General features: G+C 45.0%; 1 protein-coding gene across 10 annotated transcripts in view; it reads right to left on the reverse strand.

Moving 5' to 3' along the window:
- The window catches only part of MAPKAP1 (MAPK associated protein 1), a 232608-nt gene that overhangs the window by 20289 nt on the left and 196757 nt on the right, over nucleotides 1-15562 (reverse strand). For all 10 annotated transcript variants that reach the window (XM_006049254.4, XM_006049251.4, XM_006049253.4 and 7 more), the window contains one exon: nucleotides 8817-8954. In XM_006049254.4, the coding sequence (XP_006049316.1) occupies nucleotides 8817-8954 (138 nt within the window). The remainder of the gene's footprint in view (nucleotides 1-8816; nucleotides 8955-15562) is intronic.

Here is a 15562-nt window from a genome sequence, read left to right on the forward strand (position 1 = left end):
GATCCACCACAGACATGCAGAGCTTAGTATACAACAGAAGAGTAAAGGGCTTTACAGGGCTTCTTCCTAGAGCTCTCTCGGTATAGCTCCCTCCCCTTCATACTTGGTGGCGGCAGCGGTTTAGTCGCTAAGTCGTGTCCGACTCTTGCGAGTCCATGGACTGTAGCCTGCCAGGTTCCTCTGGGATACTCCAGGCAATCTCCATACTCAATTTTGCTAATTTTAGTTCTCCTAACTCTGATCTGTGTCTCCTAGCTCAGTGAGACTGCTCTATTCTCCTTGGAAAACCCTGGAAGAAAGCTGAGGTGATCGTAGGTCTCACCTCATTTGTTTCCCTTCTCCTGGGGTTCATAGTCCTGTACTGCTTGTTTTCCAAAGTCTGAGAACAGTTTCTTACATTCTGTGCAGTTTTCCAGTCATTTATGATAGAAGGGCTAATCTGGTTACAGTTACCCTGTCCTGGAAGTTGCCTATGGGAGTCTTGTAAGCAATACATATGTTGATTTTAATGAAAGAATGCCTTACTTTTTCCACATCTACAGGAATAACTTAAAACCTAAGCACTCCATTTATTTATTATGAAAGCACAGTTTGGAGCTTGGCAGGAGGCAAGGGAAACAGATTTTTCCAATCATTTATCCAGCTGAGAAATCTTTCCCACAGATTTCTTCGGTAGGAAACAATCTCTGCCCTTACCTTCTTCTCAATTAGGATCTCTTCTAGTGTTACAATCAAGAAAAAAAAACTTGAGGAAATGATAATTAAAATCAAGGAGAATGTAAATGCATGCAAACCTTCCATTATACTTATATAACTCTTTAAAAAAAATTATAGGTTTATAAGGCCCAAGTCAACAATTAAGTGAAAATTTAATAGCAAAAAGGAGGCTTCTCCCAGGAGGAAAAAAAAGGTGATACCCCCAAATGTCTTTTACTCTGATACCAATATTCCAGTCAACACAAGGAAATTCTTATTTATTAGTAAGTCCTAGGGAAAGATGAAGAAAGTTTACAGAGTATAAGAAAACCCACTGAGTATCTCAGTACCAGTCAATTTTCTTCACAGACACAGACGTTCTTATATGTTACAAACTTAGCAGACATGCCCCCAGCAGCTCCCCATGAGCAACTGCAGTACCTGGTAATGGATATGAGAGGTTTACTGTTCTTATCATCTGTCTAGGGCTCAGAGCAGAATCGCCTGCCTCCTAAATTCAGGAGTGCTGACCCTTCCAGAGGCCCCACACTGTACTAAATACCTCTTTTCCAGGAACAACAGAGACAAGCACACTAGTCTTGACTACCATACGCTGAGGGTATGCAGAAGAGCAGGTTAAGAACAAGGTGCTTAACAGGGCAAACCCTGTCATTACAGCTTTTGAGAAGTTCTCCACTGTGGCTCCGTATGTCTTTGTTGAAGAGCCTCACCTGCTCTTAGCCAATTCCAAATTCAAGAAGCAACTTTTAAATGTTCAGTGTGGCCAGGCAGAGTTAGAGGAAGAGCCACTGACTGCTAACTCCTGGAAAGAAGCTGCTGGACTGCTGGAGGATGCAACTGGGAACATAAACAGGCATGCCCAGTACAAATGTCAGGTTCCGGTTAATGATGACTGGGCCAGTCAACGGGACACACGCTGGGTTGGCTCCCACAGGCTGCGTTCTTAGGGATCTGGCCAATGTTATCCACCCCCAGCAACTGTTCCCTAAAACACAGTGATGGCCTACTTAACAGCAGACCACAGCTGGAGGGTACTAGAAACCAAACTGGGTCAGAGAACCTAAGAATGCAGCCTGGCATTCGATGATGCAAGCTGGGCCCACGCTTAACAGTGTTTCTCCACCTTTATCCTACGGCACACTCCAGGCCTTTCCTTACCACACACTTGGAAAGACTGAGGTGGTCCCCCCCAATTGCCTAAAACCCATTTCCCCGGCAGCTCCCTTGTTTTGGAAGAAGATGATAAATAAATCAAAATGCACTAAGCAGCACTTCCACAGGCACTCGCCTCCTTCACTGAACGTGCACCTCATCAATCACACTATTGTCTGCTTGAAAGGCGAGCCTTGTAAATGTCATATCCACTCAGGCCCAAGGAGAGGCGCATCCAAATGCAGCAAGGAGTTTTAATTGGATAGTGTAATTAAACTAAAAAACCCCAGCAGACTCCCTTTGACAGGATAGATGAAGACCCCTTTTAATAGGGCTAGGAAACATATCTGTTAAAAGGACGAGGCATTGCCTGCTCCTGATTGTGCTCCAGAGTACTCTTATGAAAAGGCGATTCAATAACTGGGGTATTTAATATGTTAGAGTCGGCTGTGTTTTGTAATCGAGCAGTACTTACCGTATTTGATCTGGAACTTAGGAAATAACTCCTTGTCAGAGAGTAAAAACGCAACATAGCTTGCCCACCTGATGTCTGAAGTATCCTGGACCTCCTAGGAATCAACAGAGTCTGAGGATATGGCTATAAATGCAAGCGCCTTACTTACTGGGGCAAGAAGTCCACCCGCACGGTCAGGGACACCCACCCGCCCACACACACACCTCGGGGTGCAGCTCCTTCACCCAGCGGTAGCGGAATGCTCACCCTCATGTCCCTCCCACAATCTCAGGGGCCTCTAAAGAATATGACACAATTCCTGGGTCCCACCTCTTTTAGGAGTTGAGATACTTGTCACATCAACGTGTGTGTGTGTGTGTGTGTGTGTGTGTGTCTGTTAGAGTTACTCCTGTCAAGCAGGGAGACAAGAAATCAGGTGGTCAGAGGATTCAATGTATGAGCTGCAATGTGCCCAAGTTGATTTTAGTAACAAAACCAGAGTCCTTCTGCCAGTCTCCTCACTTGCCTTTGTTGGGAGAGAGGGTGGGGGCTGTACACACAGATGCGCGTGCACACACACACACACACACGAGGCGTGCAGCTTCACAAACAAAGTAACAAAATTAGTGAGAACAAATGAAGAGGTTTCTATCTGCACTGTTCTGTCTTATAAGCAGACCATAATAATCCCTTTCGGAGAGAACGCTAGTGTCCCAAGGTCAAGTTCAGGGAAACTAGCATCCGGTTGGATCAAGAGCAGCTCTAAGCTGGGGCTCAGGTGGAGTGCGGAGGCAGGGTTTCAGACTTCCCCATGGAAAGCTTTCCAGAAACAGACACTTTGCTTTATTTACAAAAACCTGAAGGTCAGTCTGCCTGGGCCCTCAGACTGATTTTTCTTTTTTAAGGATGGTGAAGGGTTTGTTTGATGACTGCTTTTACTCCCCCATAAAACCTCCTTGTAGCTCTGTTTGCAAATCTTTGAACACTCCTTAATACTGCTCTTTCACCATGGGTTGATAAACCCATTAAGAACATATAAGTGAAGGCTTATAATCTATGAAAACTGGATAGTGAATTAAACCATCAGATACTTTTAGGTTTAAATGAAAACTACATAACAGCAGTTCAGCCATCAATTGGGCTATCACTTCGAGCCAGTATGAATTCTGCTGGAAAAGCTATTTTCGTGCAGATGTGGAATTCAATGGGAAAGACTGACTCGTGTACCAACATCAATCAAAATGTCAACTTCCCTGGCAGCTCTCAACAGTCAAGGCAGGTTCAAAGGTCACAGGATAAAGAAAAAGCCAAGCTCTGGTTCAGCTCTAATATCTCCTCGGTAGAAGTCTTGCAAAAGTACCCCCTTCTGTATTAGCCCAGCTTTCATTAATCTTCTTGCCATCTTCTTTAACTAGTCATGCAGAACCGCTCGATAGCAAGACGTATAATGGGGAAGGCCCTGTGCCTATTACGGCGTTAACATTCTCTTAAGCCCCAGTGCAACAATGGAGCGGGGAGGCAGAGGAAATCTGCAACGGCAGAGTGCAGTGCAGGCAATTCAATTATAGCCAGGGCTTACCTATGTACTCCTGACCTATAAAACACAAGAGGCCTTTGTGTCTAACTGGCTCGGCCATTAAGGTTGCTGAAGATCACAACAATGCTGATCTTTCCTATTTAAGCTAAATCAATGTGGACAAATCATTATTCAGTAGCTTTAATTTAATTAGTAAATTAAATACACTACTTTACAGATCTTGTCAAGTACTTATGAAAAGAAAGATTCATTTAAGTGGGAGGTCACCAATAAACCCAGCAAATTTAACTCAAAACCTTAACTGAATCTCAGCTCAAATATCCAGCAGGTTCTATTCACCAGGGCTTAACAGTCTCCTGCAGTTTGGTAAACTCACAATCTCAAAGAGTTCCTGCCCTGGATCCAAACAGTGTTTTGAACCACCGCCCCCCACCCCCTGAAAAAAACCAAACAAACAATCCCCCCACCCACCCCCCAACACAACCAGCATCCATGGAATCTGATTTCCTTTAAATTATACTATTGCAAGAGAATGTAATCAGGTTACTTCTATTATGTTGCTTCCTTAAGATTTTATATCATCTATACTTAATTGAGATACAGAGCTCTTTTCAGCTATAAAGACGACAGCTACTTTATTAAAGTTTAAATCTGATTTCTTAATGATAGGCTGCTTCCTTTAAAGACTAAACCTGCACAACTTTCTTATGATAAAACCAGACGTGGCATCCTTGAGTCTGGTACTTTATTTAAATACAGCTTCAGAGTCCCCGATGGGTGCTAATTTCACAGAAAGGGTCCTTGCTTTTGTTTCACTGTTGGAATTTGAAACCAGGACTTAAAAAGAGTGCCCACCACATTTAAAGCCTATGTCTAGACCTTATAAGGATGGAGAATTATTTCTGAGACAATTCAACTGTGTTTTTTTCTGTTGGAAACGTTCTTCTATACGCTGTATACAAATCTTTGTTCAGTTAAAATGAATTCACATTAATTCATCTTTGAGAGGTCAGTGACATCCTTCAAAACAGCAAAAGATACCCTAAGGAGTGGCAAAATCTGACTTAGACATCACTGATTTGAATAATAATAGCGGCAAACGGCATTTTTTAAAATCCAGAAAGGCAGAAGTTATTCTTAATTTCTCAGGGTGGTGGACACACTGCTTCTCTCAACTAACTTTTATTAAGAGTCCATATTTACATGCACAATTTTTTTTAAAGGCATGTATCTATTTAGGGATTAAGTTCCAAGTCTTAAACACTCACAGGGACAAAGCAATAAATCATCCCTGTGAGAACATGGCCAAAGAGGGAGAAGCTAGGGGAGCAGAGAGAGTCACAGAATGGCTATTTACGGCGCATGGCTTCAGAGCCCGGGCCTTTCTGACTCCACAGTGCACGTAACGATGTGTTTCACTGTAGGCGCTCTCAACGCTCAGTCCCTTTGCCAAGTCAGCTGTTCACATACATTTTGGATTCGGCATCAATTAAACTTGAGTTGTGTTCTTTATGACGACCAGATTAATGGTTTGACAGCAGCCTTCTCAATAAACACTGCAAACTGGCCATACTCGAAGGTTTTAAAAAACCATTTCTTTTCTGTTCAAAATTCTGACAAACATGTCTCAAGTAGGACTGGGGACAACTTCATTATCCTCCCAACACTTACTGCCTTTTTGTAAAGAGGGCTGTTTAATAACACGTCTGCTCTGTTTTCACAACTAAATTATTCCAGTTGGTCACACGTTCCAGTCTTCGGCAAGACACTTGTGTTATAAGAGATAAAAACATGAAAAAGGAAATATATTGCAGAAATCAAAAAACCTTATCTACTTCTAGACTCTCTCTCTTTGCCATAATTCATTCAAGAAGGCCCCAAGAATAATTTTTGATGTAAACTCAGCTACAAACATACATCACTACGCTGATAAAAATCACAGGCTAAACTTATGAAATATAGTGACTTTCATTTCTTTAGTGCTGTTAAAATAACTTTTTTCTAAGGTTCAACAGACACAGAAGATAAAAGAGGGTTACCATTAATCCTTTTAAAAAAATGAAGCAGCAGCCCCATAGATTAATTCTGTGGTCTAATGATGGTTTTGAAGATGAACTTTTTAGATTAAGTCAATGAATTAATTTGATGAAGATACTGGCAATCATAAAACAGTAACAGCATCAAGCTGATTCATTGAATACATCTTTGTTTAGGCACTTTACAATATAAATGACGTTGAATAACTTTTGATTTCTAAACTGTGGCCTCATTGAGTTCTATTTCACAACAGTAAACACTCACCGAGAACAACCCTGAAGGTGCTGAGCTAGGGGACAATGTTACGGAAACCAGTCTCTGGTCTGTGAGTTCAGCATGGAGATGGGGGTGGGAGAGAGGGTCAGACCTCAAATAAACACACACAGTGTGTATGAACTGCTTTACCAGGGGTGTGTGCAAACTCCAGCGGGCAGAATTACAGAAAGAGTCTTGACACTGGGAGCTGGATCTTGACAAATGAGGGGGCCGGGTGTGAGGAAATGGAGGTGTCCATAAATGAGAGAAAGGGTCAGAGTGGAGGTGTATTCCAGGCAGAGGGGAGCAGAAGCACGAAATTCCACGTGTGATTGTGTGCTGGCAGTTCACAGAGACTACAGTCCAAATTCACGATGGGAAATTATGGGCCACCAGCCTGAAACAGTCAATGTCTGAATTTCATTTTGTGAGCCTGCAACTTTCAAATATATATATATATATATATATATATATTTTTTTTTTTTTTTTTTTTTAAACAGCAAAATCCTTCCTATCAATTGACTTTTTCAAGTGCAGAATCCTCAAACTGGTTGGAGTTAAATGCAGAATCCTTTGGGTGAAGGGGAAGCCTCATGCCCAACTCTGTCCTACACACACACACCCATACATATACACACAAACACACAGACACACACACAGGACCCGGCAGTCCCCCGAGAACCCAGAGTTTTAAGGGACATGGTTTGAAAGTGCTGTGATGGAGACAAGGATTCAGGAAGTGTTTACTGGGGCAGGCAGCGTGCCTCTCTGCTCACAAAGGGTCACAGTTCTAGAGTGAGAGGGGGAACCTCTACAAGACCTACACGTGCAGGTTTTACACAGAACCGTCAAGTAGGTCTGAGCATACGACAAAAGACTCTCCTGCTGGGCTGTCAATACTGAAATGGTGGGGCCCAGGTCTGCTCTGGATCCCTAAGACTTTGCAACTTGGCCTCACCCTCAGAGATGTGTGAGAAGTACTTCTTGGCTGAGTGGCCTCAAGAGGCAACAGGAGGGGTGGCTGTACATCTCTGCTTTATTCCCTATTAGGTTGGGTGTGTTACATCCTTTACCTTCTGATGCCTGAAGCCCAGCCCGGCTTGCAAAGTGTCTTGGTAGGAATATAAGGGAAATCTGAATCCTGTTTCTAGCTCTTTCCCTAACCTTTCCACTCCAGCGTAACCCCCTGTGTAACATGTAAGTGGACTGCTCTCATTTCTCAGAGACATGGAGCATTTATAAAATGTTACTTTTCAAAGCATCTTGAGTTCTTGGGAAGAAAGATGCTAGAATGATGACATCTTTATTGGCTGACTAGCTCGAGGGAGAGGGATTAGGAAAAAGATGTTTATCTAAAGGAGGAGGGAATCTGGCAGCTTTTGGGCAAGGGCCCCAGAGCAGCAGGTGGTTTTTCACCACTCCTTGTGGCAGCCATGCTGTCTCTGCAGGCCACCGAGGCCTCACTGGGACGACAGGATGGTGGGACGGTAGGGGTGAGCATGGCCTTCCTCCCTTCCCTGCACCACTAGGTTCCCCCTTCTTGCTCAGCTGTAGGCTACGGAGCTGACAGGAGGAGACCATGCAGTACGGCTGGATTCAACAAAACAATTATACACCCCCTCATAAACGAGGCCAGGTGGTATACAGGCCCAGGTTTTGTTCTTTAGGTCCCTGTTTAGTTAGTTTTATCTCAAAAACTGGAGCCACATTACAGACACTTGCTGGCCTTTAGATTTCTTACTGTTCCTTGTATTTGTTCCCAATTTAGTAGACACCGGAACAAAGGAGATTAACACAAATTGGGTGCTCCAAGTTACTGAGTTGGAAGCTACGCTACTGGGGTGTGTGCTGGGCGGCTACATTCTAAACAGGCTCTGAAGGCGAGAACCAGCGTCTTATAGCCTTCTCCAGGCAAAACAACAAATCCTTTCCTCCATGGAGGAGTATCAGTATGATCTGTGTCCTTTCTGCCTTTTCATGGGACTGAAGTCCTAAACATGATTAATCTAAAGGCTATCCTCAATTACTGAACTGCAAAAATATATATGCTACAATATACACTTGGACTGTGTCAACTTTGGTAATTTAACCAGAGGTGTGCCAGCCCAGCAGTGATCTCTTCCACAGCACCAGGCGGGGGTTTAATTACGAGCTGGTAGGTCATGCAGCTGCCAATAATCTGGAGGGTGTTGACACCTCTGGCATGATGGATATCTAAATCTAGTCTTCAGCTGCCACGGGAAATTCTCCAGCTCCCTTCGATCTGGCCAGGAAGGCAGGCAGGTCCAGGTCTGACTCGTCCAGCCCCCCAAACGGGCAGAGGAAGGGAACACAAAGTGAAATGAGGGCTCTGGGGAGTGCAGATTCCTGGTAGGAAGCTGCCCCCAGCCCCTAGTCCCCATCGGGGGTGGCGGTGGGGGGGCACTGAGGTCAGGAGCCACTGTGAGCCTCTCTACTGCCATCAAGACTGAGCAGAAGAGGGGCCCGTGTCAGGCTCTGGGTACCACAACACAATCCCATTTGATTAAAAGAAATTTCTGGTAATGAATTAAAGAGACCCAAGGAAAAAAGGACACGGTGGCAATATATTCTCCTGGCACCCGGCACACAGAGGGGAAGCGGGGGGAAGAGAGAACGGGGACATAAATAAAAGGCACTACTCACTGGGGCTTTTTTCTTCTGCAAGGTCACAGGCACAGAGCAGGTCAGAATCGATCGAGATGGGCTTCTGCTTAATCCAGAACTTGGTGCTGGCCTTCTGACTCGTGACAGGGTCTATCTCCACTTTGTCTCCAGAGATACCTGTAAGGCCGAGGGGAGGACAGAAGAGAAGCCACGAGAAGTGTGAGGTGTAAGTGATTTCAGTGGAATCACCTGACCTGTTTTGTAAATCCTAAATTGAACGAACATGAACTCTCTCTAGGGCTTCGGGGAATGCCATGGGCTTCTTAAGACAAATGTAAGGAGACTCCAAATGGCAAGGAGAAGCCGCCCATCTGACCTCCTGGGTGGGTGAGCCAGGGTCGGGGTGGGGAGAGGGGAAGCAACCAAAATCCATATATGAAGGTATTATGAAGCCTTCCTTCTTGGAAAAGATATAATATAGAGCTTACCTACATATCATTAGTGAAATAAACTGTAAGGTAAGGTTCATTTAAACAATTCTGATCAGTGGTCTCTGCTGTGTTTTGTTGTAGAAGATCTGGGTTGGGCAGACAGAGCTGTCAAATCACCTATGCCTAAACAGTCAGGCTACCAACAAAGAGCTTCTGACCTGGAAAAATCTTCCACACTAAACACAGGAAAAGTTGCTCTCTCGCTAAAGAGCCCTCTGACACTAAGTAACCGTCCACAGCATATCTAAAGGAAGTCACAGGAGGACCGCAAGGTGCTTCATGTAAAACCTTCCAAGCGCAAGGCTTCAGGCTGTGGAGGTACTGCTCCTCCGCTAAGGGAGACAGCCCTGGGTGCACTTTATGCAACAAAGGCTTTCTAACAGGGAACCAGAATGTTAACTATGGGGACTTCAGGCTTCATTTTCAGAGACCTGAGAGACATAACACACTGCGCAGTGACCAGGAGCAAAGCTGTTGGGACGACCATGACAGCGCCAAGGAGGCAGGGTGTCCTAGGACCACCTTGGAAACCACAGCAACGCTCTCCTGGATCTCCGAGCAGACGGTGCCCAGCCTGACACATAACATCTAGGCTAGAAGCTCTCTTTTCCCTTTTACTGAAAATTGAGGAATCTGTTCATGAAGTGAAACGAAACCCTTCAATATCCTTCCAGAGTAGGCCCCAGAAGGAATCTTAAAATTAATTAATTTTTAGGCCACAGTTTCAAGGTCAGGGTCAAAGTGAGAACAAGCAAAATGAAGACATAAGGAACCGGTAAAATCACCGAATGTACATTCTGCAACAGAAAAGACAACCACAGTTAACGTATTTCATCCTATGGATCACGCTCAGGAATTCTAAACTATCATGTAAGAAAACTTGGTAGGCCAAAAGATAAGGCAGATAAAAGAAATAGCTACATTAAAAAACAAAAACCAAGAGACCACAACGACCACAGTCAGACCAAATTTAAAATTAAAAAAGAACGGAAATACAAAATCCTAGTGATGAGTTGTGCTACACACTCCACTCGTCTCCATTTTATTTTATGAATAAAGAAAAATCCCAGATAGCAGCCAGACAAAGGCAGGAGGCTGGACATGCTGCAGCACAGTGTCACCTGCCGTATCTGAAGGAGACCCTGCAGTTCAGTTGCTTAACCCCAGTCACTACTGTGTGGTCTCAGGAAAAGATGAGCAATTGGTATTTTTTTAATTAATCGAATGCTGGAATTTGTCATTAGGCATCTTTCAGGAATGCCATATTTCAATTAGGCATAATGTCATCAGCCCAATTGACTCTGGACGTTCAGGTCTAGATGATTTCAGGAGGGTGAGAATGCATCAGGAGACTGATTTTATTACATTTCACTTAAAATAGATTACGACTACCCAGTCACACTCTTCCCTCCAATTTGGTCATTAATTGTTAAAGATCTGGACATTTCTATAGTTCCCTGAAAGAAGAAAAGTACTTACACCATGATTGTTGGTTCTAAGTGGCTCCCCATTCCCTACCTTCCTCTGCTTCTTATTTTGACATTTATAAAAGTCAAAACGAGCAGAGCAAAACAAATGTGCATATCTCTTCTGTGGAATAAACTCTGCCCCACATTCCTTTCTCAGAAAGGGAGGGGGAAAATCATCATCAGAGAGACACGGTTTTAAAATTTTGTTCTATGGCCCTGCAACTCCTGAAGCCGTAGTCAGTCAATATTGTTAATGTAGCTTGTTAATTTGATAGGATTTGTCAGGTAACTCCACTGGAAAATTATATAAAACTGTTCCAGATGAAAAGATGATAGTGACATGAATTAAAGTGATAGAACAATAGTGGAATATAAACCAGAAATGACACCCAAAGTGGCTGTTGATTTATTGCCGTACTGAGTTTGGTTCTGGGCTCCCATGTATATTAGTGCTACAAATCTGGGTCCATTTAGCAGAGGGATGCGCATACATACATCACCAGCTCCTGCTCCAAGCCAAGGTCACTCCCCATTGCATCAATCTTTTCAACAGAGCCTACTTCACAAAGCAGGACTTTTGTAACCATCTCAGATGTAACAGACTCTCGTCCTCTTTCATCTTTCTTTTATCATGTAAAGTACACTTTAACTTCTATTATTTTTATCTGCAAATTGTTCCTGTAGAGTTCATCCATTATGGGCTGTATCTTAGCATCAGTAGCCTAAGCTCTGTTCCACCACGAGAACACTTTCCCAAACACACCCTTTCCTGGGGTATTGTGTAGTCACCATTCACCAGGGGGAACCCCCAACTCTGCGGTTTGGGGATGAAGATGTGGGAGTTGAATGCATTAGGATCAAGACAGGCAGGCAGGTGGAACACCACTGAAACAAGCGGTATATTTCAAAACAGCTGCGTGGAAATCAGATTTTTTCTGAATCAAATCACATTTTCCGAGTGACTTCTAGTTTCAGAGATACTTTATCTTCATTTTGGATTGATCTGTAATTGGCAGGGGCTCCCAACACTTTACTTTTAACTTTCTCTGCCCTGCAGGCTTTCAGTCAAGCAGTTAATGATCTGTAAAACACTTGCCTGCCTAGAGGAGTCACTATTTAAAGAAGCCTGTAGGGGAATCTCTCCTGATAGGAAAAATCCTTTTCCACATTAAATAATCTCCCCCTCCTTAAGATGTGTGTGAGTCTGGCTTCTTAAAGCGGGGCACACGGCCTCACAGGACCCTGCTCGCTCCTGCCGGACAAGCGGCAGCACCATCGGAGCCCACTTTCCTGAGCACACCCACCAGTCTCCACTGCGGAATTTAGCCTGAAGCAAACAGACCTCTTGGGGCCCTGGCCTGGAGCTGAAAGGACAAGGCAGCCTGGTGGAGAAGAGAGCAGTTTGGAGGCTGGTGCTACAGGCCAGGTCGGGGCAAAGGGTGGTGAGGCATTAACTGGTACCAACTCTGTGCCAGAAAGGGTAGGAACCCCTTGTGTGCATTGATGCCAATCTCACAACCACCATATGAGGTCGGTTCCTGGGTTTCCTTCTATTTTATAGATGAGGAACTCGAAACCACGGGGAGGAGACGTAACTTGCCCAAGTTCACACAGCTGCCAAGGGGCAGAGCAGGAATGGGAAGAAAGCCAGGTAACCTGGTTCCAGAATGTGTCCTCTCAGCCCCAGCATTATTCTGCCAGAACTGTGCGAGGTGCTGTATATAACCTGTGCGAGGTGCTGTATATAACCTGTGCTAGGAGAAGGGAAGGTGCTGGTTTAAGGCTGGGGAGTGTTTAAGTGGGAAAGCCGTGTTCATACCCAGAGCCATCCGGGTCCTGAGTGTGGGACTTACCTCATCGTTCCTCACCCAGTCTTTAGTCTTCTCTCTCCATTTTCACCAAGGAACAAATAATTTTCAAATGTGCCAATAAATTGGAGAAGGCAATGGCAACCCACTCCAGTGTTCTTGCCTGGAGAATCCCAGGGACGGGGGAGCCTCGTGGGCTGCTGTCTATGGGGTCGCACAGAGTTGGACATGACTGAAGTGACTTAGCAGCAGCAGCAGCCAATAAATGCACACCTTTGATTTTGTTCGTATGTGGCAAACTGAAGCATGAAGTTCTATCAATATTCTTCTGTTCAATCGCTGAGCATGGTTCTGATTTCCCTGGCTAGAGTTTTATGTCAAGTCTCTGAAGAAAAGGGCTTCCTTGGTGGCTCAGCTGGTAAAGAATCTACCTGCACTGCAGGAGACCCAGGTTCGATTCCTGGGTCGGGAAGATCCCCTGGAGCAGGAAATGCCAACCCACTCCAGTATTCTTGTCTGGAGAATCTCATGGACAGAGGAGCCTGGCGGGCTACAGTCCATGGGGTCACACGGAGTCAGTCAGACATAACTGAGCGACTAACAATCTCACTTTCTTCTGAAGGAAAGGCAGAGGCACTCCTTGAAGTGTCGTTTATGCATGATTAACAGGCAATTCAAATGGTAAATCTATGTCCAAGAAAAGAAGGGAAAGCTGGTTTCTATTAAGTTTACATTTCTCTAACTTAAACGGCCAACAATAGAGGACTAGTTAAGACAACCATGTAGGAACACAATGCAACCATGAAAAACTAAGCATAAACAAAGCTCTGATTTGGAAAAATTCTTATGATGCTAGGTGAAAAGGACAGGGAAAATATTTATAGAAAAGAGGTCAAAAGGATATGCTTCATTGGTTAAGTCAACTCTGGCCAGTGGTAATTTCACCAAAATAAAAACAAACATCATTTTAAAAGTTGACTTTTTTGGTGGGGGTTGGTTTCTACTTTAGAATTCAGAACGCTTTCCCAATTTTTAAAACATGAGAGGAAAGGAGTATGTTAAATTCTGTAACTGGTAATGATGAGAAGTGATTCTAAGCTGGAGACGACCTCCCCCGAGCAGTCCTGCGGTACCCATAGGGCTGCAAACAGGGGTGCCACTCTGACCGATGGTGCCTGGGAGGCTCCACTCCAGCAGGCTCGGCCAGTGAGGAGGAAGAGAGGACGCAGGCTGGCCCGAAGCGGCCAGGGCTGGCCCCTTCCCTCGGAAACAAGGGAGGCCATTTGTCTCCTTTACCAGCTCTCTTCCCCAACCCACTTATCCAAAGCCATCCGTCATGACCTTTTCATGTTCCCACTTCTGACAGCTTCCAGATACAGTGAGTCAAACTTCACTGGGAGCAAACTACCACACCAACTGTCAAAGCAGAAAACACTGCCTGATTGCTGTCCTACATCAACGCCAGCGTATAAATCCTTCCTTAACAAGACAGCTCAAAATAAACAAAAATGCAACTCTAACGTATATACAACTCTCTGGGGAGACTATTTGTCCAAGGCCTTAGAGTTATCGCCAGGAGACCTGTGTCTGTTTTAGCTAACTGAAAGATTTCCCTAAGAGGAAATAAGCCCTGTGCATTACTTCTGCCAACAAAGACTGGGCACCTACCCTGGACAATCTCTGTGTTGGGTCCTTTCATGTGTAGCAACTTATCACAAGCTCAGCATATCTCTATCAGGACGGCAGGAGCAGCCCAGTTTGTATTTCAAGGCAGTGGCATAGAGGTTAGGGACAGGGAACTCTGGAGTCAGACATTCCTGATCCTGACTTTGGGGATCAGCTTCCCTATTTTCTAATGCTGTGATTTTGGGAAACTTGCTAAAAACTGGCAATAATAGAATCCACCTCAGGGGCTTGTTATAAGGATTGAATGAAATAAGACTTGTAGAAGTGTCAGCAGTCGTGCTTAATCCATAGCTAGCGGCCTTCTGTAGTGGCTCAGATGGTAACGAATCTGCTTGCAATGCACAAGACACCAGTTTGATCCCTGGAGAAGGGAATGGCTACCCACTCCAGTATTCTTGCCTGGAGAATCCCATGGGCAGAGGAACCTGGTGGGCTACAGTCCTTGGGGTTGCAAAGAGTTGGACACAACTGAGCAATTCACATACACAGGGACACCTACTACTACTTCTCATGACTGCTGCTATCTGGAGTCAGGTACTAGGCTAAGGGATGTGACACAGATCAAGAGATGATGGTCAGGACGAGTGCGAGCTCAGAGAGTCACAGGAGGGATATGAACGAGGGACCTGCCAGGCTCTAGTCTGGGGTGAGGGTGGTGGGTGATTCTCTTGGGGAGCCACTCTATACCCCAGTATGGGAAGCACCAGGATCCAGAATGACTGTCCAATTGTGGAGACCAATGCTCTCAACCCCATGAATCCTGGCAATAGCCTCCTATCCCCAAGAGGGCAAACTTCTTCCTGGCAACCTCCAAGAGTTCAATTCAAAATCAGGAAGAACATTTTCACACCTGAAGCTGTGGAAACCCTGGTGCTAGGGAACCCCTGCCCTGCATGGTCTCCAGCTCATTAATCTGGAGATCTTGATCTGCTGATGTTATCCTGGGCAAAGTGGCAGTCTCCCTTGGTGAGCCTGAGCTTCCTCCCTTGTAAAATGGGGAAACAGTACCAACTTGCAGGGCATTATGAAGGTGGAATGGCCTAAGCACGAAGAAAAGAGCAGAGCGCCTGGGGCGCTATAAGGGCTCAATCAGTATGCGATCACTACTAAAACGACCGCAGGGAGGTGAAATGCCACACCTGCCCAGGGTGAATCATGACAGTGAACAGCGAGGTTGGCGCTGAAGCCCAGGTCTATGGCACCAAGTCCAGTGTGTGTTCTGACCCCTCAGCTGTTCCCTACTGTCCCCGAGGGCCATGTGTGGCTCTTAGAAGGCACAGCCCCCCTCAGGGCACACTTAAAATGCCCTTCCCAGAAGCTGAAACACCAGT

Source organism: Bubalus bubalis, chromosome 12 (assembly GCF_019923935.1).
Source record: "Bubalus bubalis isolate 160015118507 breed Murrah chromosome 12, NDDB_SH_1, whole genome shotgun sequence".
Classification (NCBI taxonomy): Eukaryota; Metazoa; Chordata; class Mammalia; order Artiodactyla; family Bovidae; genus Bubalus; species Bubalus bubalis.